This window comes from Neodiprion pinetum, chromosome 3 (genome assembly GCF_021155775.2).
Source record: "Neodiprion pinetum isolate iyNeoPine1 chromosome 3, iyNeoPine1.2, whole genome shotgun sequence".
NCBI lineage: Eukaryota > Metazoa > Arthropoda > Insecta > Hymenoptera > Diprionidae > Neodiprion > Neodiprion pinetum.
Genome location: NC_060234.1, coordinates 19,663,281 through 19,690,082, shown reverse-complemented (window position 1 = coordinate 19,690,082; position 26,802 = coordinate 19,663,281). Strand labels below are relative to the sequence as shown.

General features: G+C 35.3%; 1 protein-coding gene and 1 long non-coding RNA gene across 8 annotated transcripts; one reads left to right on the top strand and one right to left on the bottom strand.

Annotated features, from left to right (window-relative positions):
• Positions 1 to 748: 748 nt before the first annotated feature.
• On the top strand, positions 749 to 7,854 carry LOC124214733 (uncharacterized). 2 transcript variants are annotated; one of them, XR_006882194.2, is made up of 3 exons: positions 749 to 1,595; positions 1,764 to 1,887; positions 7,718 to 7,854. It is a non-coding gene; the product is annotated as an uncharacterized lncRNA (long non-coding RNA). The 2 variants fall into 2 exon arrangements; XR_006882195.2 differs by having other exon boundaries at positions 754 to 1,595; positions 1,764 to 1,842; positions 7,718 to 7,846.
• Zn72D (Zinc-finger protein 72D) lies at positions 5,681 to 25,918 on the bottom strand. 6 transcript variants are annotated; one of them, XM_046617303.1, is made up of 12 exons: positions 25,784 to 25,918; positions 25,347 to 25,510; positions 22,601 to 22,942; positions 17,562 to 18,128; positions 15,298 to 16,023; positions 14,000 to 14,303; positions 12,793 to 12,980; positions 11,529 to 11,677; positions 9,228 to 9,323; positions 7,725 to 7,845; positions 6,730 to 7,025; positions 5,681 to 6,374 (listed from the first exon to the last, which is right to left on the bottom strand). In XM_046617303.1, exons 1-11 carry the CDS (start codon positions 25,831 to 25,833, stop codon positions 6,730 to 6,732), a joined length of 3,003 nt encoding a protein of 1,000 aa, XP_046473259.1. In that variant the 5' UTR covers positions 25,834 to 25,918; the 3' UTR covers positions 5,681 to 6,374. The 6 variants fall into 6 exon arrangements, with proteins under 6 accessions (XP_046473259.1, XP_046473261.1, XP_046473262.1 ...); XM_046617305.1 differs by having other exon boundaries at positions 5,681 to 7,013; XM_046617306.1 differs by having other exon boundaries at positions 5,681 to 7,025; positions 17,562 to 18,017.
• Between the last annotated feature and the right edge of the window lie 884 nt (positions 25,919 to 26,802).

The window sequence follows — 26,802 nt, the reverse complement described above, 5'->3', positions numbered from 1 at the left end:
GGTTACGTTAAAAATGTCCGAAACACATAAACTATCAGCTGCTGTTCATTTGTTTGAACAAAAGAATGTTCTTCATTTTTCAACGCAAACGTTGACGTTTTTGATGAAACGAGCGCATAATTTACCGTACAACAGTATAATACATTTAGATGATAACACATTGTAAAGCGGTTCATTTAGCAGCACCTATAAATTTACAATGTGCATATGTTACAAGATCTTTATATTATCTCGGATGCATTCAATAATGCTGTTCCCCAAAAATGCTGACAAAGTTTGTAGTCTAGAAATTCGACAAGCATTGAATAGTAACCAATTAAAAATTTCTCGCATCGATGAGAGTTTTTTGGTTAGTCACATTTTATTCGAAACTGACGCAACATTCGAGGTGTCGATGTAAATTGTGTTGTGTGTCATAGACCGCGAACCTTTTTTCATGTTCATTCCGATGCAATCCATGAGTCATTTTTACATCGAGCATCTTTTCGAAAAAATAGATAACATTATTTATTCCGTCTTATAAACTTGGTTACGACCATGGCAACGACGCAGATAATGTTGACCTACAATCTTGTTGACCAATGTCGAGCAATAGATATTCGCGGAAATGTTTACATTCGCATGGTTATTATTAGTAAACTAGAGCTTTTCTCCCAGTCTACTGTAAGCGTGCTATTTCTCCCCGAGGTTTCACGTCGTAAATTGATGCATACGCAGGTGAAAAAACTTACGACACTATGTTTTTTTCGCAAAAAGCTTTGAAAATACAAACTTACCTTAATTAATCACTCTCGGCAGAAGAGTTTTAGAATACATGAAATCCCAAAACACGTTCAGTAGGTGATAACACGAGATATGACAAAGTCGACTAGGATTCATTTCATATCATTTACGATCTTTCTTTATCGCATTAATAAGAAGGACCTACATATTACATTCGAAATAATTTTTTCAAGTCATCTCATTTCTGTGTCAAACTGAAATTGTGATTCATGTGCCGTAATCGATACATGCGTCAGCGGAAATTACTATGAAAGCGCCCATTAATTACCCATCGCAATACAACGGACGTTAGATATATGGTCCTGCCGAGGGGCGAGAGTAGAGGAAAATTTCTGCGAAATAACTAATTGCTAAAAGCTCGCGCTGCTGGTGTCGAAAGCGAGAGCCACGTGGAGTGGGGGGTGACTGTATACGCATCGGAATAGGGAAATGACTGTACTAACTGTACATGTGTTCGATGTGCATGTGTTACATACGATTTTCATGTGTAGCGCTACAAGTTGTTGACAAGTTACAACAACCTGATAATATTTACTTATGCAGAATGTCGAAAACAACGTTATCGAACCGAAGATAAGAGACCACTAAATTAAGCACACACGGATGATCAAATACTGTTAAATTGATCAAAACAAAGACGTTCAACTGCCTGCACTTCTTGCAAGTTTTGAACTAAGCGAAATCCTACGGAGAACATCCGCTGCGAAAACACTTAAAATAATTATTAATTTTCCGATGATTCGACTTATTAGAAATAAACATGAATTGCATTATAAGTTAGGTGGATATTTGCAAGGACCGATTTCGTTATGGTAATTACACGTCTATTCTTTATAATACACATTATTTCGGTATGAGTGTTCAAATCTTATTCATTGTACGTAGTACAGATCAAAAAGGCAAAGTAAATAATTCCTGTTTTAAATATTATATATTGTCTATTTGTCATCTTGTAACAATAGTTCGGATCTCATTTTCAGTGCTGTTGACATTTACCTTACTGGAACGTTCCTGAAAAAGCTGAGACGGATCTCTAGAAGCCCCAATTGTTCCATCTCTGTAAGAACATTCGTATTCAAACTTGGTGTAACGGCATATAATACCGTAAGATTCAATTATAAACGTTTCATTTCCACCTCTATAGACTTTGCATGCATGAGAAACAAATAGTCCCTTGTAAATCTTACTATAATGTTAAGATGGGTAAATAGACTCGAGAATAAACATTGTTATGAAGGGGGTGTCCGAAATTAAAATTTCAAAAAACCGTTATTTTTATTGCTTAAATAGATAGATAAACCGTCTAAGAATATGTGACAGAGGCCAATTTTAAATATTTCCAAGAATATAAAGCCCGAAGCAGATGAGCGTTGAGCAGGTGTGCGAGCCCTCGCCACTCCGATTTTCTATTCAGAATTCTATACCTGAAAAAGGTTGAAGGGTCCTTGAAGTCTTAACGTGTCTAATACAAGTATAAATGTGTATGATTCATTCAGTACACGTGACTTTACCCAGTAGTTTGTAGCATTAACGGTAACAACAGCGCGAAAAAAATTATCTACGGCGAGCAGTGAAGATATAATTGTGAATCCACTTCATTGTTATAGAATCGTTGAATTTTGCACAGTTTTCCAAGCAATTACTGGTATTGTATTTTGCGCATCGTGCAAGCAAAAAATAGAAATCGAAGAAAGCGGGTATCGCGGCTTAGGCTTCAAAATTGTATTATCGTGTATGTGCGGTCGGAATGAAATTAATTCAGATCCGTTAATAAACACCAGTTATGGAATAAATAGGCAAATCATGTTTGTCCTGAGGCAACTTGGTGTAGGACGAGATGGCATCAACGTATTTTCTGTACTCATGGACAGTCTATGTCAAGGGTTAGCGAAATCGACGTACGATAACATAGTCCAGCACATTCACTCGGCATCGGATCGATGTTCAATACAGTCTCTGACAATGAGAAAGTTGTCAAAGAGAAGCGAGAGAATTCAGAAAACGAGAACATTGAAAATCATTTGAAAGTGTCTGGCGATGCATCCTGGCTTCAATTCATTATACGGTGTAACAACTCTCATTGGCACTACAGTGTTAAAGTAATCAACCTTATCGTAAAAAGTGCGTACTGCCACAGCTGTACTCTAAACTAGAATTTTGAAAATGGTACGAAACTGACTCGCAGGATCATGCTTCTCAAATCATCAAGGTTTAGCTGGGACCGATGGAGATGGATTCTATCACAGAAATGTTTTAAAGATTTGACGAAAAATTGGGCTTTCAATATACAAATTAACATCGGCGATGCTGATTCAAAAACTTTTGCAGGTATTTTGAAGATAAATCTGTACGGTGATGATTGTCCCGTTACAAAAAATGAGTGCGTGGGGCATGTACAAAACGCATAGATTCATAACTTTGAATTATAAAGAAAGAACGGAAGCTTGATGGGAAGAAAAGGTTGACAGACAGTGTCATAAAAAAACTCATGATTTATTATGGCCATTAGAAAGAACATGGATTCTGTCCGAAAGATGGAAGATGCTATAATAGCAACATTAGATCATTATTGTTCAACTGATGAATCTCCTCGGCATGATAATTGTCCAGTTGGCGTCGACAGTTGGTGTGAATGGCGCAAAGTTGAAGCCATGAATCAATTAAAATCTTACGAGCATCCCAATCGATTGATTATTGAAGAAGTTGAAAAACACATTCGCCCAATTTATGAAGATCTCTCAAACGATAACCTTTTAACCCGATGCTTAGGCGGTTATACTAAAAATTCCAATGAGTCGTTCAACTAAACAATTCGGCTTATCACTCCAAAACACCTCAATTCGGGCCAAAAAATCGTTGAAATTGCAGCCTACATGGCTGCAGGTATGTTCAACGAAGGGTATTCAGCGTTTTTTAGTGTCATGCAGTTGCGTAATTTGAGTGTAGGCCAGCAGTGCAAAATGTTTGCTGATATCGCTGACACGTAACGGATCAAGACAGAGAACAATCGTCAGGCATTTAGCAGTAAGGAGGCTCGTATAGCTTGTAAACTCGATCAAATGCATCAAAATGAGGCTTTTAAAGAAGTAAGACTATTATATGGACCAGGAATAGCTGATTAGCAAATTATCAGCGTAAGTAACTAAAAATTAATATTTTTTCCTATTGACAACTTTTTTCTAAATTGGCGGACGTGATAGCTAAAAAACTAAAAGTCAGTTTTTTTTCCCTCAGTATTAAAATCTCTTTTAATTGAACTAAAAAAGTTCGTCAAAAAAGTTTATTTAAATAAAATTGTTATAGCACCTTAAAGTTTAATTTTTTTTCACACATTTTTTTTTTAAACCCACCAGTTTTTACTTTCACATTTTTTTCAGCCTTTTTTTTAGTTCAACTAGAAGACAAATACATAACAATTTAATCCTTTTTTGGTTTTTTGTTTCAATAAAAAATTATGAGATGGACCTTTCCCACCTTTTTGACCGATTGAAGACTGCAGCGACAAGACACCCATGAAATAGGCTTAGAAATCTATTATAACATTTTTTTTTGTATTCGTTAAATATATATAAAACCATACCTCAAAATTCAATAACTTCATTTCTTTCTTTTCCTTCTAAAAAAAAATCACAAAAAACGCAGAACATTCCAGTTCAGGACACCCTCTTAACAGCTTACCATTTGATGTAAAAAACTTGACCACGGCACGCGTAATGTTGGTTTACAATATTGATAAGATGTCTCACGAATGTTTCAAAGTAATATTAACGAAATAATTATGCAATGACTCGATACAGCAACGAAATAAAATAGCCTGATATATCATCTAGAATTCGAGACACCCGTCAAATGGGCAAGACCTATGACTTTCTGCCTTCGACAAACATTTTTTTTTTTTATTCTGAAGATTTACTGTTAATTTACTGATAACAACCTTTGAGTAGACACTTGTAAAACGTACTATTGTTACATAAAGTATCGTACGAAATGTCTTTTTTGCCTAGACCTACTTTGCATCTTTGATGCACAAGCACTTAATATTAGAAGTATACCCTTTCGCTGCGGACTTTTAAACAGCCTGTAAATACATATTTGAAGCAACTTTTTTCCATATTTCACATAAAATTAACAATCTACCTATATTTGAGTTCCTAGAATCAAACCACCGTAAGTTAGATTTTCCTATTTGACAGATGATTAGAATCCGACGTAACCCAAGTACACCAACATAAATTTTACTTGAAAGATGGAACAATCATACATATCATTAATTTGATAAAACAATGATATGTGCAATGAATTGTTTTCACTTGAAAGAAATACCAATTCCGAAATATTTAGAACGGTTTTTTAAAACCATTCTTACATAATTTGAATATCGATTTTAATATTTTAAATTCAAAAATACCTATAGGGGTCCACTGTTTTACAACATGACGTAACCTTCTACTGGAACTCATTTTTCTTCATGACTTTCAACATTTGCAGCTGTCGCACGTACCTCAGTCGAAGGCTGTTTGGATTTGGAATACTTTCAATCAGGAAGTATTCAATGTAATCATGTCCCTCCATTTCTGAATTACCGTCTAAAGATATCGATGGTAACTCAAAGCAGTGGTTGTTAATTCCAAAATAACTTTCGGCTTTTGTCCGGACGGTGTTTTGAACGTCGTATATCATGCGAAATGTAGTATACAATATAGAAAGTATCAAATCTCGCAAACTTGTTCCCATACATACTAGTCATTGAAAAATATCGATTAATTATAAACGATGTTGAAAAAGAAATATTTCTTATCTTTGCAGTGTTACCCACGGTGAATATTGAAACGGTGAATGAAACTTATAAATCTCAAAATAAGATTTGAATGTTGTACGTAATTAACTTGAATGAGAATTTCTGTGAATATAACTGGCAGCCTACGCATACATTTTCATTTTATTCGACTGTGATTGAAAATACAATGGCAGGGTCTTACATGTGTCAGATAAAAGTTAATAACTTAAACGTAAGTGATAGTTCTTCGGCATATCGCAAGCCGCCTTCATGGACACAACACTACTTTAAACTTATATTAATCAAAATTTACCTGCGGAACTAACTTGCATAAATAAAGTACATAACGTATTATGTACGAAAAAACTCGTTCATTTTTATGCCAGGAACTACGTGTGTCCGCCAAGTCGTATATATCAATCGGCATGTTAGTGGTACATGTAATTTATGCATGTTTTACGATTACACACAACATTCACAGGAGACTGGTTACAAACTACAATTAAGCTTAATTTTAGAGGATCTATAAATCTTCGTTATAACAACGTTCGTGGCAGCAGATAACCACAGTACTCATATTTAAATCGAAACGCTCTCACGTTTTGACTTCGAATACAGCTAATTGTAAATAAGTATTCAGAACCGACCAATACATCAATCATCATTTATTACGAAAGTCTAGAGCTCTAGCTAAATATCAATCGCTTGTTGCAAAAATTTTCACCACACAACCTGTGCCACCGCAAAACCGCGCTCCAAGTGCGATAACAAACTTCGTCGCGACGATTCAGAGTCCAAGTCATAAATAAACCAGCTGAAATCGTTCAGTCAATGAATTCATTTTACTTTCAGTTGTGACTTAAATTATAGTTTTGCGACTTGGAATCATGAGACTTTTTCTCGCAGCGAAATTCGATTGTTTTCCATTTTCCTTAAAATTTATTGAAATTAGCTTATTATACAGTTTCAGTTAACGACATACAAGAACTATCGAACTGTACACAATGATCTCAAACTGTCTCAAGTCACTTCTATGTCCAAAACATATTATTAAACAAGCAATTGATATTACTAGACAACGAGTATAAGAAAAAAAAGACATAATTTTCATCTCATTGCAACTCGATAGTTATAGTAATTTATAAAGTGAATTGAATGTTTGGTATTACTTATTTTGCGTCTGTTTCCATTTTAATTTCTTCAGCTTTCTTGTCCTTTTTCGAGGCTTCACTGTCGGTTCCTTCACAATTGCTATTGTCACGTCTGCGCTTACGCGCAAATCTACCCTTGTATTTTGGAGGTGGTAGCTGCTCTATTCCAAGCACTTTGTGAATTTGGCGAAATGCGACCAATCTTAGTGCGTGCTGTGCCGATGATGTTATGTCCTCTCTTTGCTGTGCTGTCATGTTACCTATAGCGTCGACCGGCTCCTTTTCACATGGATCAAGCAGACCTGGTGAAATAACTTCAAATTAATTGTTGCAATTCTAGAGATATATGCAAGATATATAACATCATTACGGTAGAAGTGATTGCATAAAGAATGATTCTAAATAATTAAAACGCACAGCATGTTTACAATATTGCACATTTAATTACCATATTAACATACCATAAGTAAGGCATTTCACGTAAAAAAATCAGGTATTAAACCCTAGTCATTTCTAAGTCTACTAGCAATATTCTTCATGCTGTTCTACTCTGGAAACAAGGTGGTATGTATGTATGTTTTATTTCGCGGTCTAAATTTTGCCAACTGAGTTCAATTTTATAGAAAAAATCCTTAGTTTGCTTCAAAATTTTGTCGATCGAATGTAAATTGATAATGGCTAGTTCAATAATAGAACTGAACAAATGTTACCAAATTTGTCAAGAATTTCCATTATCTGATCAAGAAAAATTTTAAACAATAATGTTATGATCATTAATGAATATGAACAATTTGGTTCTTCTTCTTGGTTACTTATGAAGAGATCAGTATGCCAAATCATCTTATCAAGGTTAAAAACATCACTAATAATACAATGAACACAAAATACTTGTATTCAAGATCATTAAGTGAGTGTATAACAAGATCAGTCTCGTCATCGGCTCATCATGTCTCAATTTTAATCACCGAAATGCAAATTATTATTATTATAATTTCTTTTTTTTAAGTCAATACCTGGACTTCCTGGAAGTAGTATGCCACCAGCTACACATTCCAAAAGGCGTCTCAGCGCTTCTCCTGGGCTCAGAGGTCCTCCAGCGGTACTGATCACTTTTTCAGCCAGCAATTCCAATGCCTGCAATAAAGGTGTAACAATTGTAAAAGTTACTAAAATAATTTGATAAAAGAAAGAAGAGAAGTGACATGGCGGATTCAAAGTCACATAAATACAAGCAAGTTTAATTACAATAACAAAAATATACAGTAAAAGAAAATCAGGTCACAAAAAAAATATATGATATAGGTTATGTGTAATGAAATAAAATTCACTGAAAAGCAGACAAAATTCAACGATGATGAATAGCTAATAAAATGGCATTTCCGGTATTGCTAGTCTTTCACAACCCTGTTATTATGTGCCAGTGTTTACCAACAATGGTAGAAGACAAAGACAATTTTAGAATTTGTCTTATTTGCTATCATTAGTTATAAATTCCTTGGTCACAGACTTGACACGAGTAAAGACAAGATTCTACTGGCAGCAAATTAAAACCCTTACGTCCTGCAGCAGATACTTAGTTTTCCCAAATCGTTTTAGATAAAATCTATGAAATATCAAACAGCTTTGCGTAAACAAATCGATAACTGAAGTCATTTCAATTCCTATCATGATCCCAAATGCGGTATTTTATAATTCCTGCATAACATGTAAGGACCATTATTTCAAATTTATCTTAATTTCAACATATGTGGAGCAGTTGTGTTGTAAGACTCAATTTTTTGGAGATAGCAACGTTTGATGTAAAATCCAAGGAACAAAAATCTAAAATTTGAATAACTTTTTGATAATCTGAAAGATTTTGATATTAGTATAAATAAGATGAGTTTATGAACGACTGTAAAAGCGCTTTGTCCCTCTGACTAGTATATTTTTTTTATATAGTAGCTCTATAGTACGCCAGTATGATCGTGTTTTCTGACCGTAAAGTTTGAATCGAGAAAAACGCAACCATATTGGCGTACTTTACAACTATATGGAAAAATAATATTTGCACTATGGTCGTACAACTTTGCGGTTTTAAAAAAGTAGTTTTCCTGTAATAAGTTTAGTCTCAAGATTATGACCTTAAATTTGTCTAAACATCGTCATTAGCTCGATTCGATAAATGAATATTTAGTTGAACGAATGCAGTAAATAGAACAAGAATTTGAAGTATATTCTAGGAAGCATCGTAGGAGATGCAAGTTATAAACAACTAGATCAAATCATTAGTAATAGTTTAAAAAGAAAGACTCAAGTGGTCGTATTGAATACATTTCGCGGAATTTTCAAAAACAACTGAAAGTACTTGTTCAAATTCTTCGCCGTATACAAAATTCTCTGATATTTCCCGATTTTTCGGTTTTCCAGACCCGTGGCCACCCTAAAACTTCCCAAAATTCTATACCTCAGACAGTAGAAACGTTAAAATTGAAATTAACTTTATAATCAATTAGTGTGATATAAATTATACGAACCCATGCATTGAGAGGTCCCCAGGTGGGTACTCTGTTGCAAAGATCCCGCATTATGCGGATAACCATGACACAGCTCTGAAGGGAAGTTGCTCTAGCCTGTTGAAAATGACATTAATTCAAAATCAAATAATCTGTTGTATCAAGGTGGAGAACATCGATTCATTCGGAGAGGCGTAATCCTAGCTTAACTTTTGTTTTGCTTTGTGTGGGCTTTAGCTATCCTCCCAGCCTCGTGTCCTATATATTCTAACGTTTAGCCCATATCAAAATTACCGGGTGTTTATTGTGTCTTAAAATTAGACAAACTCTAGGGACTTATTAAACTGGCATGTACTACACAACTTTTGTAGGTGGTAGAAGAACCAGCACAGTTTGAAGTGTTCATTATTTTACAAAATATTATTCCTATCTTAACATTACTTACAGCAAGCTGCAATTTCTAATCTAGAAACACCCGGTATAGTTATGACGTAACTGTGTGTGCTTGTCTGTCTTAATATAGTTTATCTTGAAAAGCGGCTATGCAATTAGCTACAAGCTGGACAGTTCAGTTTTAGGCATCATTTACCTATATGATCAATGGTTTTATTACAAGTAGACAAGAAAATGTCGTGGTCATTATCTAAGACAGACCTATAACAGACTCAGTCTAGGCTACAATTATGCGGTTATTATCATTTATCCAGAATAATGAATAATCTTATTCGAAAAGCATTCCTTCAATGAATAAATAAAAGAAATAAAATTCATTTATCTCGATATTATGGAATTAAAAATCTCTAATCACTTTACGAGCAGTTTCCTATTATTCTGGATGTTTCCGACCAGAGGCATAGCAGACATAAATGTCCCTTATGACACACAAGTGACAGAGTGACATTTACATACTGCGCTGGCTTCTCGCCTAACACAGACTATCTGTTCGCATTTTTAATGTAGACTATTCGTGCGCTTTGCCCAATAACAAGATATTCGATAAACAATACAAAATTAGTGAGTTACAGGATGAAACAAACTAAACAGACAGCAATACTTGAATGTAATTACCATATCTTCATTCTTACCATAAGTCGTTAAAAATCGGTTCATATTAATTGTACAATTCAAATAGAAACAAATTTCACTGAATGACTTCATTTTTCATCAGTATAGCCAAATTAAACACCAGTAGCAAACTATTCGGAAATGGAGAGACGAGTAATGAAATAAATAAATAATACAAAGTATTTCGGAGGATAGAATACTGCAGTAACCAGTTCCATAAGAGTAATAAATTCCGTGATCATTCCGTCACTAGTCAAATATGATCTACAATTTCGTAATATCTACCTAACTGTATCAGTTGTGCACCAAAATGCGTCAAATATTATACGTTTGAAAACAAACCCACCAATAACCAGGAAAACTGAATTATACCTAGAAAACCACTGGGATTACTTCCAGAGTTACCACTAATTTTGAATTGTAAAATTTCCCGACTTTTTCAAAGTTTTCAGACATAAAACTGTTTTCTAAAATGAGATACTTAACGAAAAAATTTAATTCAGACTACTTTATCATTTTTCTATGTGGTATCAAATATGTCATTTGTTTTTTTCTTTTGATCATTTGAACAATCATATTCAGTCTTTTTTTCTTAATCTTTCTCTATGTTCCTCGAAATCATCCTGCTTCAATGACAAGTGGGTACGCTTTTGTTGAAAATTTAGTATCTTCAAAGGTTCAATTTATTTGTTTTTATTTTCAATTTTTGAATTTCTAAAAAAGTCAAAATAAACATTTCGCTACCATAATCTAAATTTCATTCATTTTTCAAATGTTTCATGACGAATTATTTTCATAAAACTGTGGAGGTGATACAAAGGTTTCTAGTACTTTAGTGATTTTCTGTATTTCACTGAATTGTACGAAGACGCGATCATTTTGAACTTTTCATAATGACTGATTACTACAAAGAAAACCGTTCTTTTGTTTAAATGACGTATTCCGCATTGCTGCTTTTAGATCATTATGTACAAATGTGTATTTTATATTGGCTAGCACACGCAATAATAAGTATACATAAAATGCGAGCAAAGAATCAGTAACCAGGCCACTTGGTTCCAAGGTGTTGAAATTGTAAAATAAAATCGTAACAAGGCTGGAAGTTCTAAGACTGCTCTTTTTGTTTTGCCAGAAGAATAAAGAACACTGGCACGCGTGCGGTTGACCAATAATAGAAAAAACAGAAAACAGCCGCGAGTGTTGCTGAAGTGGCGTACTGAGTTTGAAACTTTGAACTGAGAGTTGATTGATTCAAACCTGAAACCACTTGGCATGCCTGAGTGCAGCTAAAGCCTCCAAACACTTAGCCTTGGGAAGTACATCTGGTGGGTCTGGTTTCGTCGCGGCCGGCGTCGCGGGCGTCGCTTGCGGTTGTGCAGCTCCCTGTTGCTGCTGTCCAGCATTCTCTGAGATCCCAACAAAGAAAGCACAACACGCTTAGACAACACTTAGAGTGTTTGATCATGCCCAGCAATCGGGATTGTCCCTCCATTTCATTGCCAACTCGAGTCCAGCAACTCGAGCCTCTTTGACTCATAATAGTCCAAATTAAAACAGGTCTAATCAAGTACTGTACATTAATACGTGACACGTCGCTTCACAATAATTGATTCGAGAAAGATAGTGACTATAACACAATTCGCAGCATTTAATTACTGTCGATGTTGCGCAATTAACATTGGGAGTACCACCCTTAGGTATTTATTTATTCATTTTTTGTGTTGGTTGTTTTTTTTTTATTTTTTAATTTATTTTTTTTTTCTACCAACAATGAAACTACATCGAACATCTTAGAATCCCAAGTCAAAATATTCGTATTGAAAGTGTCGTCGTATTATTATTTTTTTAACGGTATTTGGTCTAATGGAGGGAGAGGAGTCACATGGTTCACGCATGATCAAAAAGTCCATAGTTTTAAGATTGCCTCAGCGTAGTTTTCGTGTCTGAAAGCGTGTCCACGGATGAAGGAATACATATATATATATATTAAATATTTGACGCATACAATTGATTTTGTCGAGTTTGAAAAGAATGTAAAACGGGACTAGTGCTTCTAAAAAAAGTGAAACCGAAACGAATGAAAGTGGTCATCTCAATTTGCGAAGATTTTAAATTCTTTATTTAATTAATATTAGAATTTTTAATCCATGGCTAAATTGAAGAATTATTTTACACATTCCTCAAGGCATTACTTTGAGATTAGAAGCTGTAGTCGTGGACACACTAAAACGCAGCTCTTTACCCTACATCAAAATTAAAAGAATACATTTCCACATTAGACCAGATATGCACCGGCGACCACGAAGTCCTTGTTGTCATGGCGTCCTCCTAGGTTGCTTACAAGAAAAAAAAAATTCACAGAAATTTTTTTTCCGGGCCATGAAAAGAACAAACCAAATCGATAAACGGTTTATAGCTAGAAAAATGGTGATGAAAAAATAAAAAGTGCTCCACGCATCAAATCGTTAGTGACAGTTATCCTTTTCTTGGCCGTTGCGAAGATAAAAAATATTTAACTCACCGGCCGGTGCGACAACCTTTGGTGTCTCCCGCATCAGAGGGCTGGTCAATGTCACACTAACAGTCACAGATCCACCAGAAACTGTCAGAGCTGCGGATTCCGGATGCTTTCCGACATTGTAGGTGTCATCGGGAGCCACAGTTTTCAGCTGAGTAGGTAGAATTTCTGCCACCTTATTCAACAGTGTTCTACAAACCACAATATAGATTAAAAATAAGCAAAAAAGGTAGACATAACCATTAAACTTGAATGAATTAATTTTTTTAGCATATTGTTATCAATTTGAGCTAAGATACAATATCCTGGTAAAGTATAAAATATTTTGGTAATATGGTAAACATTTTGGATTTTTTACTCACAGTATCTATTTAAATGTATATTCGAATTCCTTCAGAATACGGGGTATTTCCGTGAGATAAAATCTTTACAAAGGTTTCAGGCTTTATAAATTTAATAGCAAATATTAATGCGTTTGTTGGTAATGGCAGGTTCAAAGAACGCTAAGAAATTCGGAATAAAAAAAAAAAAAGAAAAGTAAAGAAAAATGCATGAAAATGTACCTTTTGCAGTACTTACGTTTCTAGAATAATGTGATAAAGAACAGTCAGTAAGTAAGTTCAATTTTTAAGGGGGAATGATCTTGAAATAAACCAAAAAAAAAACATGAGAGCTGTCATGGGACAGCCGGTACGAACGAAGTTCCTTACGCTATATTACTGCTCATTGAATAAATTAAGAACGTTTAATTGAAGAATAATTAAATGAAAAATCAAATATATGAAGGAATGGTAATAAAATCGTACGAATGTGTTTTTGAAAGATATAAAAAGAAAGAGAGGCAAAGTATAGACGTACGCTGTGAGAGAGCGCGCTGCGGCCCAAAGTATAGTTGTACGCTGTAGGAGAGAGAAAGAGGGGCGAAGTATAGTCGTGCGCTGTGAGTGAGAGAGACCGCTGCTGCCGTCTCCCACCCCAAGCGCTGAGACAGAGAGAGAGAGCGCGCGCACACGCTGGAATAGAGAGAGAGAGAGAGAGGGAGATCGCGCGCACTATAGCAAACGAGCACTATAGCCAAAAAGTGTCGGTTTTTTGGTGTCGTTTTTTTCCGCCTAGCCCCTACGGTGAACGAGCGATAAGGAACTTCGTTCCAAAAAGACAAGATTGTCATACGTGATAAAGTTCATTTCAAACAAACGAATACACGTACTTAGTAGGCTTTTCAGCGCATAACACCACAAGACAGACGTGATTGTCTCCAGATAGCAGGAGACCTTTGGCAAGATTTCCGACTCGCATGACTCCACGTAGAATCCTGGAATCTTCTTTCTCTTTTTGAAAAGAAAAAAGATTGCCATCGCTACCATCTTCTTTCTGTGGGGCTTGTGGCTGTTTTTTGTCAGCTTCTCCATCCTTCTTTACAGCTGCGTCATCCTTAGCCACTGGAGTTGTTGCTGTAGCAGGCGTCGTCGCAACAGGCGCAGGAACAGCAACTGCTGGCGCTGGTTTTTTACCTGCGATTATCAAAGTGATGCATAAACTTTTTGTTCCTCTTTGTTACTTTGGCCGTTATAAATTAAAAGATGGGATATTTTGACATCGCCATCTCATAGTAATGAAGCTTAGACAAGTGATTTAAACTAGCGGCAATGCATATTATTAATGTTGATCAAGGATTTTCAGAACGTTTCTCCCGTTTGTAAAAACAAACTTTTGTAGCGAAAGTTTAATCTTTCAAGATCAACTTCAGACCAAAAAAATATCTGAATATCTATTATTCACGAAATTACAGGTATTGTTTGGCAAAAGCAAGAATTTACATTTGAAAACTCTTCCCTTCAATATGATTGAAAAACATTAATTTTGAAACAATTTTAAAAAAATTACTCGCAAAAATTCAGGTGCCGCTGAACTGGCTTGCATTTTCACATTTCGTGACACCATAAGCACTTACAGTGCTCCTAGACATTCAATGTTGAACCAAATAACATGATTTTAATGGATGGATCAAACGGCATAGGCCAATGAAATCACTTAGTATCGTGTTGTGTCGTATCAGCAATCACAAATAAAAAACAGAAGATCGTAAGTACTCGTGTACATCAAGTTTTGGTCCTAAGCATTCATGTTGTTATCAATATAAGAATCATCTTAATCAATAAATATTGATAATCAAGCAAGCGCAGCAATTGAAATAAAAATTTAAAGAATTCCTATTTTAGTACGCATAGCGAGCGATAGAAATTATGAGCACTTACTTTAAACTGTTCGTGGTAGTTAAAAAATTTAGAGATAGCATTACATGCGATATTTCAAGGTATTTCTAAGATCGACCACAAGTGTTTGCTAAAATTCCCTACTATTTGTTGGATACTACATTTTTTTTTTAATACCAGTTCCTGAATTCTACTAAATAATCGAAACACCAAAATTTTTTGATAATCTGACAACTTCATTTTGCACAGCGCACATGGACGAACTCCTATTTGAAATTTGTTAAGAACTTACCACCCTCAGCCAGCGTGTCAGAAACGAACTTGAGTGCCTTCTCTGTGTGAGAGACGATTTTTTGGACAGCTTGTAATTCCTCTTCTTTGGGATATATCGTAGAATGATGAGACAGCACATGTTTGTCGTCTGAAGATTCTGGGCGTCTTTGCGGACCTGGGAACATCATCATTGGGGGAGGTCCTGGGAATGGCCGAGGAAGTGGCGGAGCGCCAGGTCCTCGTCCATAACGGCGGTACCATTCGTAGTATTCGCACTCATCTTCGTACCGGCGTCGCTCTTCCCAGTACAACATTTCCTCATCCATCATCGGTCCCATTGGTCCTATAGGACCCAACTGATTGATCTCTTCTCTACGACGCATGTATTCGTCTCTCATTTGCTGTCGACGGAGTTTCTCTTCCAACATTTTTCGCTGTTTTAGACTTGGTTTCATGTCAACAACCAGATCAGGGTTCACCTTCTTTTTATATGCAAATCTGTGCCGTCTCCCTTTCATGTGCATGTCTTTTGCGTTTGGATCGTTGAACCGGCATTCACATAATTTACAGTTGAAACTAATGATCTTCCCATCTTCAGACTTGTTTTCTTCTATATACTCTTGACCCACGGGTTGAATATCTTTCTCGTCAATTGTAGCGTCTTCACTAGTGTCGTCGGCAACTGGCTCTTCTACTTTGACTTCCCCAGTTACTGGAGGTTGAGCCACAGTGCCAAGGTTTCCAGCTGTAAGATGAAACACCAGTTAAAAAAAAAAGATCTAGACAATTATACTCAAAAACGTAATTCAAGAATATCAATTGGTTCAACTGCATTTGTCTCAACAATCGAAAATTCAATCATTATTTTATTTTCCACTCGACTCGACATGTCAGCGTGGGTGCTTTAATGTAATAAAGTATAACGTACGTTCATTAAAACTTCATTTATATTTTTTATATTCGTACAGTCTTCACAAGTATGTGTTTTCTCATAGATAACTCTGTCGTAAGAAGGTAACCCAAGATAAACATGGCAATCTAATTGACTAAGCAAAGTGAGAAAAAAAATTCTATCTTCATTTCAAGTCGATTTTCCGATTTGGTTATATCGTGTTTGTATAATAATTTATATGTTAAAGTCTATTCTTTATAATTTGGTATATTAAATTAGGCTCAATTTTATTTCTTCAAAGGAACCTGGACATTTTTTTGTTTAATAGAAACCAGATTTTTTCAGTTGCTAATTTTGGTCCAACATTGAATAACAAAATGAAACACGAACACAAAGATTCCGATAGAAAATCCAAATTTTTGTGACCTTGATCTACAAAATTTGAATATATTTTTTGTTGTATTGTCTGCTAATTTAAACATGCAAACATTGAAAGGCATATTGTTGAATTACGTATTAATCGTAAAATGTTTGAGAATCCATTTTTGAAAGCCAAGGATAGAAGGTTTCAATTTGGAAGCAGCATTGAAATAGCATATTCCAAGATTCGATATTAGATATTGGAATCTGTACACTTCATGAATGAGGTTGTTGAAATGCGAATCTCTAGCATCAAACCTACATAGGAAAAAAATTAAATTTACTTGCACCGACTGCAAAAAATTGAAGTCCGTGAACTATTTTGGATTGATATTTGTAATTAGCTTTGTTTTTCCAAGAAGTTCTACAGTATATTGGTGCTGGATATGCTAATTTTCTCAACTTTATTAAAGAGTTGTTTCATTCAACGGTTTAGATTCAAGCCCACGTGACCAATAAAAAAAAAAAAAAAATAATAAAATAAAAAAACATTGGGAATAATTCACTTTTGTTTTTGCTTTTGGTAAAAAGGAAAGAAAAAAAGTTGAGACGTGATCACAAATTCCTAACAACTTGAGTTATGTGACATTGCATGTTCTCGGAACCCTACAATGCAACTTTGAAGGAAGTTTGTGCCATTACAAAAATAGAAAATTTATCTGTGAATTTTACATTATACATATTAATTTTTTACGATTTAAACTCCAAAGAACTGAGAGTATTTGCACCCTCTGAATAAACATGATCTTTTTGTTCATGTATAGGATTGTGTTGTCAACTCTTGAATAAGTGTTTTTTTTTTTTTTTCAAATTAATGCCAAAACGAAGTTTGCTTGGTCACACGAATATTGTTGATGTACTGAGATTCCCATCCAATAAGTACAAAATCATACTATGATTCAGGTATTCCAAAATTAGTACAATAATAAATACATACATTGTTAATAAAAAGATAAAATATGAGCACTTACATGCAACAAAATTAATCTTAGGTGTTGCGGTGACCGTTGCTTTTTTGGTAACAGTTGCCTTGACAACAGCAGCTGGTTTAGGATTGAGAACGGTGGGATCAGCACTTGGAATTGGCTTTCCCAATTTGGTGTGAAGTTTGACAACTTTCTGATGCTTCGCTCCCCTGATGTGAGCTGCGTAGGCGTCGTTCCCTGTGCATGTGACGTCGCAAAGTTCACAACGAAGCGAGTTCCCAGCTCCCCGTGCAGGTGGCTGCTGCGGCACCTTCAGAGAGGCTTCTTTTTTCTTGTGCTTTTGCCCCTCCAGATGCTCCCTATACGTCTGTGGCCCAGCACAGCTAATCTTGCAGACATCGCAGTAGTGGAGCTGCTGAGGCTTGGGGGTTTGCTTGGGACGCATCGATTTCATCGCTCCGCCTCCGGCGCCAAATCCCTTCCTGCCATAACCCTGCCAACCTCCAGACTTTTGGTTATTTGTGTTGCTGTTTGCGCTCTGTTGGGCTACGTACATGGTCGCGGCGCTATAAAGCGCCGCGTCGTAGCCGGAATACGTTGTACTCGCCGTTTCTGCAAGGGGAAATTAATATCCGACCTCAAATTTGGAAAAGGTATTCTATTCTTGTTTACGTGAATCGTGAAGACTAACAAACGCAAAAAACTATCGTTGTATTTGTTGAATGTCATGAGTCTCAGGTTTACAATACTTTTAAGTGGAAAGAATCCGTCAAAGGATTTTATTTAGCTTCAGAAATTTACATAGACAAAGAGAAAACAGAAAGGAAATAAAAAATCCAAGCAACAGCCAACAATTGACATATTATGTAGCGTATATTGAAACGTGTTTAAAATGAGTCAAGAGATCAGTCAGCCAAATCATCTTTAATGAAAAACAGATACAACTATTATCACAAGAAGGCAAAATACTTGACTTCAACGATGAATAGCAGTACTGATGATCATTCAGTCTCGTCATCGGCTCATCATTTCTCATTATTTCATACTCAAGATATACTAAATTGGAAGAGCTAAAAATCCAACAGTGAAAATAAAGTTGAAAAGCGTACGTAAGTTAATTTTCGTGAAATAAATCAACAAGAACATCCAACAATGTCACGACTGTTCAAATTGCGAGCTTCACGTCCTCGAAAGAAAAAAAAAATGACGAGTTTTCAATTTATACAGCCTTGCAGATAAGTACAAAAAGTTGGACAATTCGAATCGTCTGACTATTTGATTCGGCGGATCTACGTGATTACTAACAATGTCGTAGCCCGACAAATTTTGCTACCAGCGTGTACACACTAACTTAATGACTTAGAGGAAGCATACAGCGATGTTGCGAACAAGATCGCCAAATGCTTGAAAATTCTTATAACTATTAACCATGCTTAGTGTGATAAAAAATGATGGGAGTACTTTTGTTGGTAACTTAATGTTCCAAAACTTAATTTATACTCTCTATTGTTTTGCTATATGCAAAATTTCAGACGCTTTCAATTACCGATAATTTTAATGACATATATTTTAAAACAAAGAACTACCCTCCCTGATACTAATTGGTGAATAAGCACTAAATTTCGATGCAATATTGAAATAACAGGCAAATGAAAGTGCAATCAAACTTTATTCGTTTGAAGACCAGTACAAGGTCAAGGCGGTTGGGTATCCAAAAATCTTGATGAATTTTCCTAAAAGACGTTCATACATTGAGTATTTACCGAATTGTTATATTCCGAAGCTCTGAAGATCTCTTAAAAATTGAAAGGTAACGAATTCTGAAATTATAAACAAAATCTGAGGTACCGTTACTTCATTTTAAATTGCTTGTAAGTAAGGTATATTTGCTATTTCCATGCAAGGTAGTTCATCTTATTTAGAAGACTATTATTTTCTACAATGTCATTGAAATATATTATTGTTTTTCAGTACACAATTCAATATTACCATTTGTTGATCGTAGACAATATCAGTGCAATGTTGTAAATTTGAATACTCAACAATGTCAACACAATAAAATAAAAAATTTAAAAAAAAAAAGACTTTTACTGCTAGATTTTCTACCATTTTAAAGCAGTTTAAAATTAAGCATCAATATCCAAGATTTTTTTGATGATTCCAGTATTTTCTATTTCTGCATTTTTTAAGAGTACTTACAAATGTAATAAATTGATAAATAGTCAACGTACAAATATCTCGTCATAAAATTACCGGAAAGTATCGATTTTTGACCAATTAACTTCTTGGAGTGTTGTTATAATTTTTAACAATCGTACAAATTTACGCTTTTAATAAAAACCAAAACAGGATGACGCAAATGCAATTGCTAACTTTGAATTGATGTGAAAATTTGGTTTAATGAACAGATAGATATCAGAGATAGGTAACACTGTCCTAATACTTTCATGCCAACAAACTGAAGGTGACAATTTATTGGTAGTAAAAAAAAAAAAAAAAAAAAAAAAAGGGGATTTCATAATGTGAGACAACTAAGTGAGTCCAGAATATTTTACACGTAATGTATGAATATAACCATCAATGCGCAGTATGATTTATTTCCACACATAGATCAAGGCATCGTTATTAATTGAAGCAGAGATTGCCGTTGAAACCTACAGAAGTGGATTTTCTTGAAGAACATATTCTGTATATAGGCATTCTCTCTTTACTTTACTCATTTACGCCAGATGAAAAAGAGAAATACAAGATTTGTCCATTTGTCTTGTTTTAGATATACACCGACGTAGGTACATATTGTCTACCAAACAAATTAACAGTACAATTTTAACACACACAGAATCATTCTCGAGCTCCATTCTGACAACACTTTTGCTGATTTCTTGTCTGCTTCGAACCTTAATCAGCATTCTTCAATGTTGACACATCATTAAAAAAGTTCTCATAAGGTAGAAGTTCGTAAAGTTAATGTAATACAGTATCGAGAGAAATTGCTGTTCCGTAACTTCAGTATTTTAAGAAATACAGTCAACCATCAACTGTAAAGTATTAAATGAAGCAAAGCATACACTCAAGTTGTGAGTATGACTCCTACAAAGCGATTCTCAATTAAATTGCCACATAACAATGGTCAACAAAAGTTTTGTTACATTATAGCTGCAAACTTGAATCTTGTAATTTTTATGGACCTAAATTAAAGGCCACCCTAATTTTACGTATCCAATCTTAACATTTATAAATAAATGATCACGACATTTTAGGATTATATGAAACTATTCTACACAGTCAAGGGTGCTCAGCTTCTGCTGCACTTGCATTCAGTAATGAAATTTTAAAAAAACATTTTTTTTTTTGCCACGTATTCTTATCTTATCCTGTACAAATTCTTCATTCAATTCAAATTCAAATCCAGTACGAGATCCACAAATTACTGCAGTACTGATTGTTAAAAAGAAATAAAGCCAGCCATATGGAGTAAATTTGATTAAAAAACATAAAAAAAAACCTTTGGAGCGATGTTTGGTGGCCAAAATTTCAAATTCTTATTTATTTCTAAATTTATTCTTATTTCAACAATTAAAAACTATACTAATCACACACAGTAATGGCCCTATAAGTATTTGAAAATCAGATAAAATTCAAAGCATATAAACCAAGGGAATATAGGATATAGTTATCAATTCCTCTGAAAACACAATGTTTTTGATCAACTTTAACACCTTCTTTATACATCTGCACACCGATGAATTTAGTCATCATTGATAACAAATAAGACTTTGATTGTATGAAATATCGCTTCAGTTGATCTATTTGGTTTAATCGAAGCTTTTGCAGGAGTTTCTTAGGTAACAAGAAATTCTGAATATTATATTGAAGACATTTGGCTTGACTCTTCATATACTCAAATGAAGAGATTGTCCATTACTAGAATAGTGATTCTTGCATATTTTTGGTGCAAGACAACATATTTTCATCAAACTATTTCTGTATCATCAAACAATTAAAATTGGCTTCGGCAACCTCGAACCAATCGCAGTTCTACATCAAACAGATACAGTGCGTGTTGTTCAATGGGCATAAGTTAGATGCTAATCTTGCCAACCTTATTGCTGACCCACTAAAATTAGGGGGGTCTGAATTGACTTTACTTGAGTGTAAAATAGAGATGCAAAGGAAATTTCTATTGCTGCTACTGATAATTAACGATGCCTCGCTATGTATGAAGTCAACTTCAACAATACAGCTGAAGCCAGCAGCTAGATTCAATAGCCAAATGCACTAAACTACTTTTGAATAAAATAATGCAGTACTAAACTGGTTAAGATTAAAGTGATACTTTTTTCGTTCACTGGACGAAGATCTATACGTTAATTTTTATATAATTACTGAAAATCTTTTCAAAGTGTAGGATATTTGAACTCCAGTTGAAAACGTACTTGATACTATTTGATTCTATCCCCTTTTAAATAACACTGGTTGGACGGTTGAATTGGCTTGATTTTAATATAAACAATTAGATATTTGTTTTCGTAGACTTTAGAAGGCCAACTTTAGCCCATTGTTTGAAATAAAAGATATCAAAAGTCCTAATATCGCTAATATATGGTTCCTGATTGCTCAAACGTAAGGCATTATTATTAGAGATAATACGATTATATTCATATAAGACTGCACTCAGAATAATTTTGAATAATCCGCGAACAATCTGGAATAAGTATATTTCTACACACAGTATTTAAATGGGAAAGTAACAATATCTTTGACTTGAGTAAAAAATCCTGTACTTCAGGATTCATTTTATCGGTACAAAGTAATGTTTAGACCTTGTTCCAGCAATAGGAAAAAATTGTTGCCGTACTTTGAAACAGTCTACACCGTACAATTCAACACTGAGAACCCTTTAAAAGTATAAATAATATTTTGAGGATTTAGCCAATTTTTATTGCTAAGCTTTTCTACCATTTTTCAATCAAGTTCGCCACGTTTACTTAATAATTTTGGTGACTAGCTGCGGCTTCGTATCGTGGAATCGGCAATGCTAAACTTAATCTATAGAAATTATAATAGATTATGGTGAAACTTACTGTTAGTTGGAGTGGATGCTGTGGCAGCTGGCGTAGCAGGTGCGGTGTATCCAGTGGAATACGTTGGGTTTTGTGCGGGATTCGGCTGTTGGTAAGCAGTGCTGGATGCCTGATAGGTTTTGGCTTGTCCTGTTGTGGTGGCTTGACGCGCCGTGCCTGTGTAGGCACTGGTGGTACTGTAAGCCGGCTTTGCAGCCTGGTAATGTGTCTCGGTTGTGGTATAAGTCGCAGGCGCTGCTGCGGGCTGTTGGTAGTAGGTTTTGGTCGCGTCGTATGTAGGTGCTGGTGCTGCACGCCCGTAGCCGTAGTCGTAGGTCTGCGCTACCGTTCCCGCGTTTGCTACTTTCAATCAAATTACCAAAGTTCAAGACCAGTGCTTAAAAAATTTCAACTTTATGCTTGATGCTAACCATACCAATAGAGATATATAAAATTGGCACTTGCCCGAACGGGATATAGCTATAGAGAAAGAACAAGAAGAAAAATAAGAAGATACTTAAACAAAAGGCCATTGTATTTTTGATACTGACTTACGTCTATTGCAATGCATACGGTTGCGACGATTTTAATCTTGTTTGTTCGGTAACATATATTGTGACTGACTTAAGCGTTTAATTATCATTCTTAAGTTGACTATCGAGGAAAATATTTTCAAAAGGCAAGGATGAGTCATTTAATCTAAACTCACAATCAACCATTTTAAGAAGTTCTTGTTACTAAATTTGCTTACTATCCTGTAACAACCAAAATGAGTGACTTTCCGTGTTTACACAATACGTGTATCATTGTCGCAATGAAAGAAATTTCTAGTTGCGGTCACTGTACAGTCCTTGTCTATTTATATTTTTAACCATAATCAAAAAGTACAATTTTAGGTATGAAAGTTTAGTATTTAGCTAAAAAAATGATTTCAGACAAAAATTGTTTGAAACATAACGGATCTATCTTTTAATAGGCTATAATTTTTGCAGAACACATTTTTTCGAAGATCAACACTTATCGAAATGAAATAAAAAAACTTTCAAAATCAGTTTTGGCGAGTTTTGACCTTGAAAACCAAATTTGCAGGTATTTTCACTGGCATATTTGTGGTCAACGATTCAAAATACATGGGTATACAAAAGTTTTAATTGACCAGAAGCATGGGCTTTTTGGAACTATATCAAAAAATTTAGTAAATTAAACAATTTCATATTGCAATAACCAAAAGACGCAGTATTGACAACTATAATGATAGTAATAGTTATTTGTACAGAATTTTTCTAGAAATTCCAACAATACTTAAACCATTGTTGTAACAATAGCAACTTTACTAGAATTCTGAGGTAACATATAAAATCTTCTTTTTGTATAGGCAACTCTTAAAAACTTTGATATCAAGTTTTTTATTCAATTTCTGCAGTGTGGACTTGACAATTTAACTATTTTCTACTTTCATGTTTAACGTTGCCGTGTTTCAATAGTTTTTGAATGTATTTAACAACCTAGCTTGATCGAAAAAGTTTTGATGGTAAACAAATATGTTACAAGCCAATTGTACTGATTTCGTTTTGTAGCACATGAAGCAAAGTACAAATGATTTTTGAGTCAATTTGTCGACTTAATCATTAGAATTGAGTTTTGAACCTAAAATTGTTGAATGTTATTTTTGGCTGATGATTTCTGTCAAGAGAATTATTTATCCTCTAAATATTTCAAGAAAATCAGATACGAATAAAAAGATATGTTTGGATTGTAATATAACATTTACACAGAACTTCACTATTGCTGACCCAGGTCTCATTCTCTCGCCAGAAATTCATTATCAAATCTCAGTGTTAGTAAGAACTCAAGTTTTGATCTGATATATGATCGATCAAAATTTCAAGTACACATAGAAAATATGATATCACAGGCCTAGGCTTACGATTTATTATATTTGAGGCCACGTGTAATGAAATTTAAGGACTTATGATATTTTAACTTTTTCTATTCTACAAAATGGCAAAATGTTATCTTAAAAGGAAAATTGAGCATTATTTTACAACTTTCCTACAATAATTATAAAATCTAGTCTAAGGTTTAAAATATGGTTTATTGGTATCGGAACGTTTTTTCAACTAATGAATTAATCTGATATTAGTGATAAGGATAAGCAATTTACGAAGTATGGAAATTACAGGGCATTTTCAAGGTTTACGTATCACTTGCGCTGTAACCTCAACTCCAAAAACCTCCACAGCTATAATATTGAAATTTGAAGCATTAATACAACGATAAGGTTTTGAAGGAAATTCCCCAAGACTTTAGCCACAGCTTCATGAATGAATATTTATTATATTCCAGACAATACTATGGTCACAAGATAAAAATTTATTTCAAAGGTTGTTTAGAAACGAAAGCGTAACGAATTTCAACCACGTTTAAAAGTGTAACCTTTAAACGAACAAGAATGCAAAATCGCGGCCAATTTTCGTCATAACATAAATTTTGAATATTAGGCTGAATAAAGGAATCCATTCAACTTAAAGATACGTATATAAACAATAAAAACAAAAAAGGAAAACAAAATGAAAGAGACCGTTGGGCGCTACGTCGATCGATCGTAAATTCCAAAGCCGTGCCGGCTTGACGTGGCCCGTGTGTAACGTTCGAGACGTGAAATACATCCGCGTGGTCTTTGAATCGAACGTATTTGATTCAGGTCGACAGAAAATGAAATGATGGTAAAATGAAAGGATAAAGAGTTACGGTTGAGAATACTTACCGGCGTAAGTCGTGCCGGTTGCGGCCGCAGCTGCAGCTGCTTGGTAAGTTTCGTATCCCGTTGCAGCCGCTGCGGCGGGCCGTTGAGTGTATGTAGCTGCTGTGGCTGCTGGTGTTACCGCGTATCCCGCCTGTCCGGTTTGATAAGCGGCAGCGCTAGTTGCACTGTTGTAAAGCAATATTTTAATACGAATATATGATGATGGTCACGATTTACGAACTGAACTACTGATCGCGAAAAGGTACGACGCTCATGCTCAAAACGCTCGATGGCACGGACGCTCAAGTTTTAATGGCGGCTTAAACCGGCTACGCTTCGCGTGCACACAAAATTCTACCGATATTATTATTGCGTTTGACGATGTATGCTTCGCGCTATTTATGAACTTTACTTAAGATTACGATTTTCATTAATATTATATTTAATCGATTTCGTACCCATATTGTGTTCCACCGTGTGTAAACCCGAAATAATTATTCTGAGCCATCCTTCCTCGTAGAGTATCCCGGAAAGAAGGACAATGGAGGAAGTCGTTGGGCGTGTTGTAGTTTTCATGGAAATGGCACCGAGAACAACCAAAATGAATACGATTCGCTGTACGCCTGTAACTCAGCGTGACGCCACCACGCCGACCATACAACTTACACTTTCATTGGCTCTATGGGAAGCGCGGTGAAATCCGCACGGCGTCGAACGAACGTTCGGGACAAGATGACAAGTTAGACTTTTCACAACCTATCGCAATACACATCCAAAGTCACATCGAGGAACAATCAACTTTCGTCATCGGGTAACGCCGTGTATAGATGTGTAAAATGAGGGTTCAGATCACGGTCTTACATGCAGGTCTGGAAATTCTGGTGGTGGGGATGACTCACTTCTTGAGTTTCCTTTCAATAATTCTTAGATTGGCCGCAAGGGTCGCTGTAGCCTAGTAGGGTCACCCGTATCACCTGTGAGCGACAGAGATAGAAAAAATTCCTCTCTGTTGGCGCAAGCGCGCTACAGCCTAATAACGAAATTTGAGGTTCTGTAACTCAGCCCTACTAGATAGTAGCGACGCAGTGCCGAAACTGTAAACTACAAATTGATTCAATATCTGAGTCACTCCTAGCCTACCCCCTCCAATGGAGTTTCCAGACCTGTATGTAAGACCGTGGTTCAGGTCCCGACCAATCATGGCCGCGTATCAACAGACGGTCTGTAAGTTAATGCGGAAAACGGCACATGGAAACAAAGCCGTTGAAAGTCGTATACTGTTAAATCAGTCAAATAAAATATTAAGTTCTTTCAAAGTCATTATAAAAACTAATTACGATTAATCTCCAATTCTATCCTTCTCGCTCATCAATTTCGCATAGCGCTCTCCTCCGTCCTCCCTATGATATTTCGATTTCACGTTTGCCACCTTTTTCTTGGATTTAAAGTCGGTCGAGGTTAGAATAGCAATTACTCG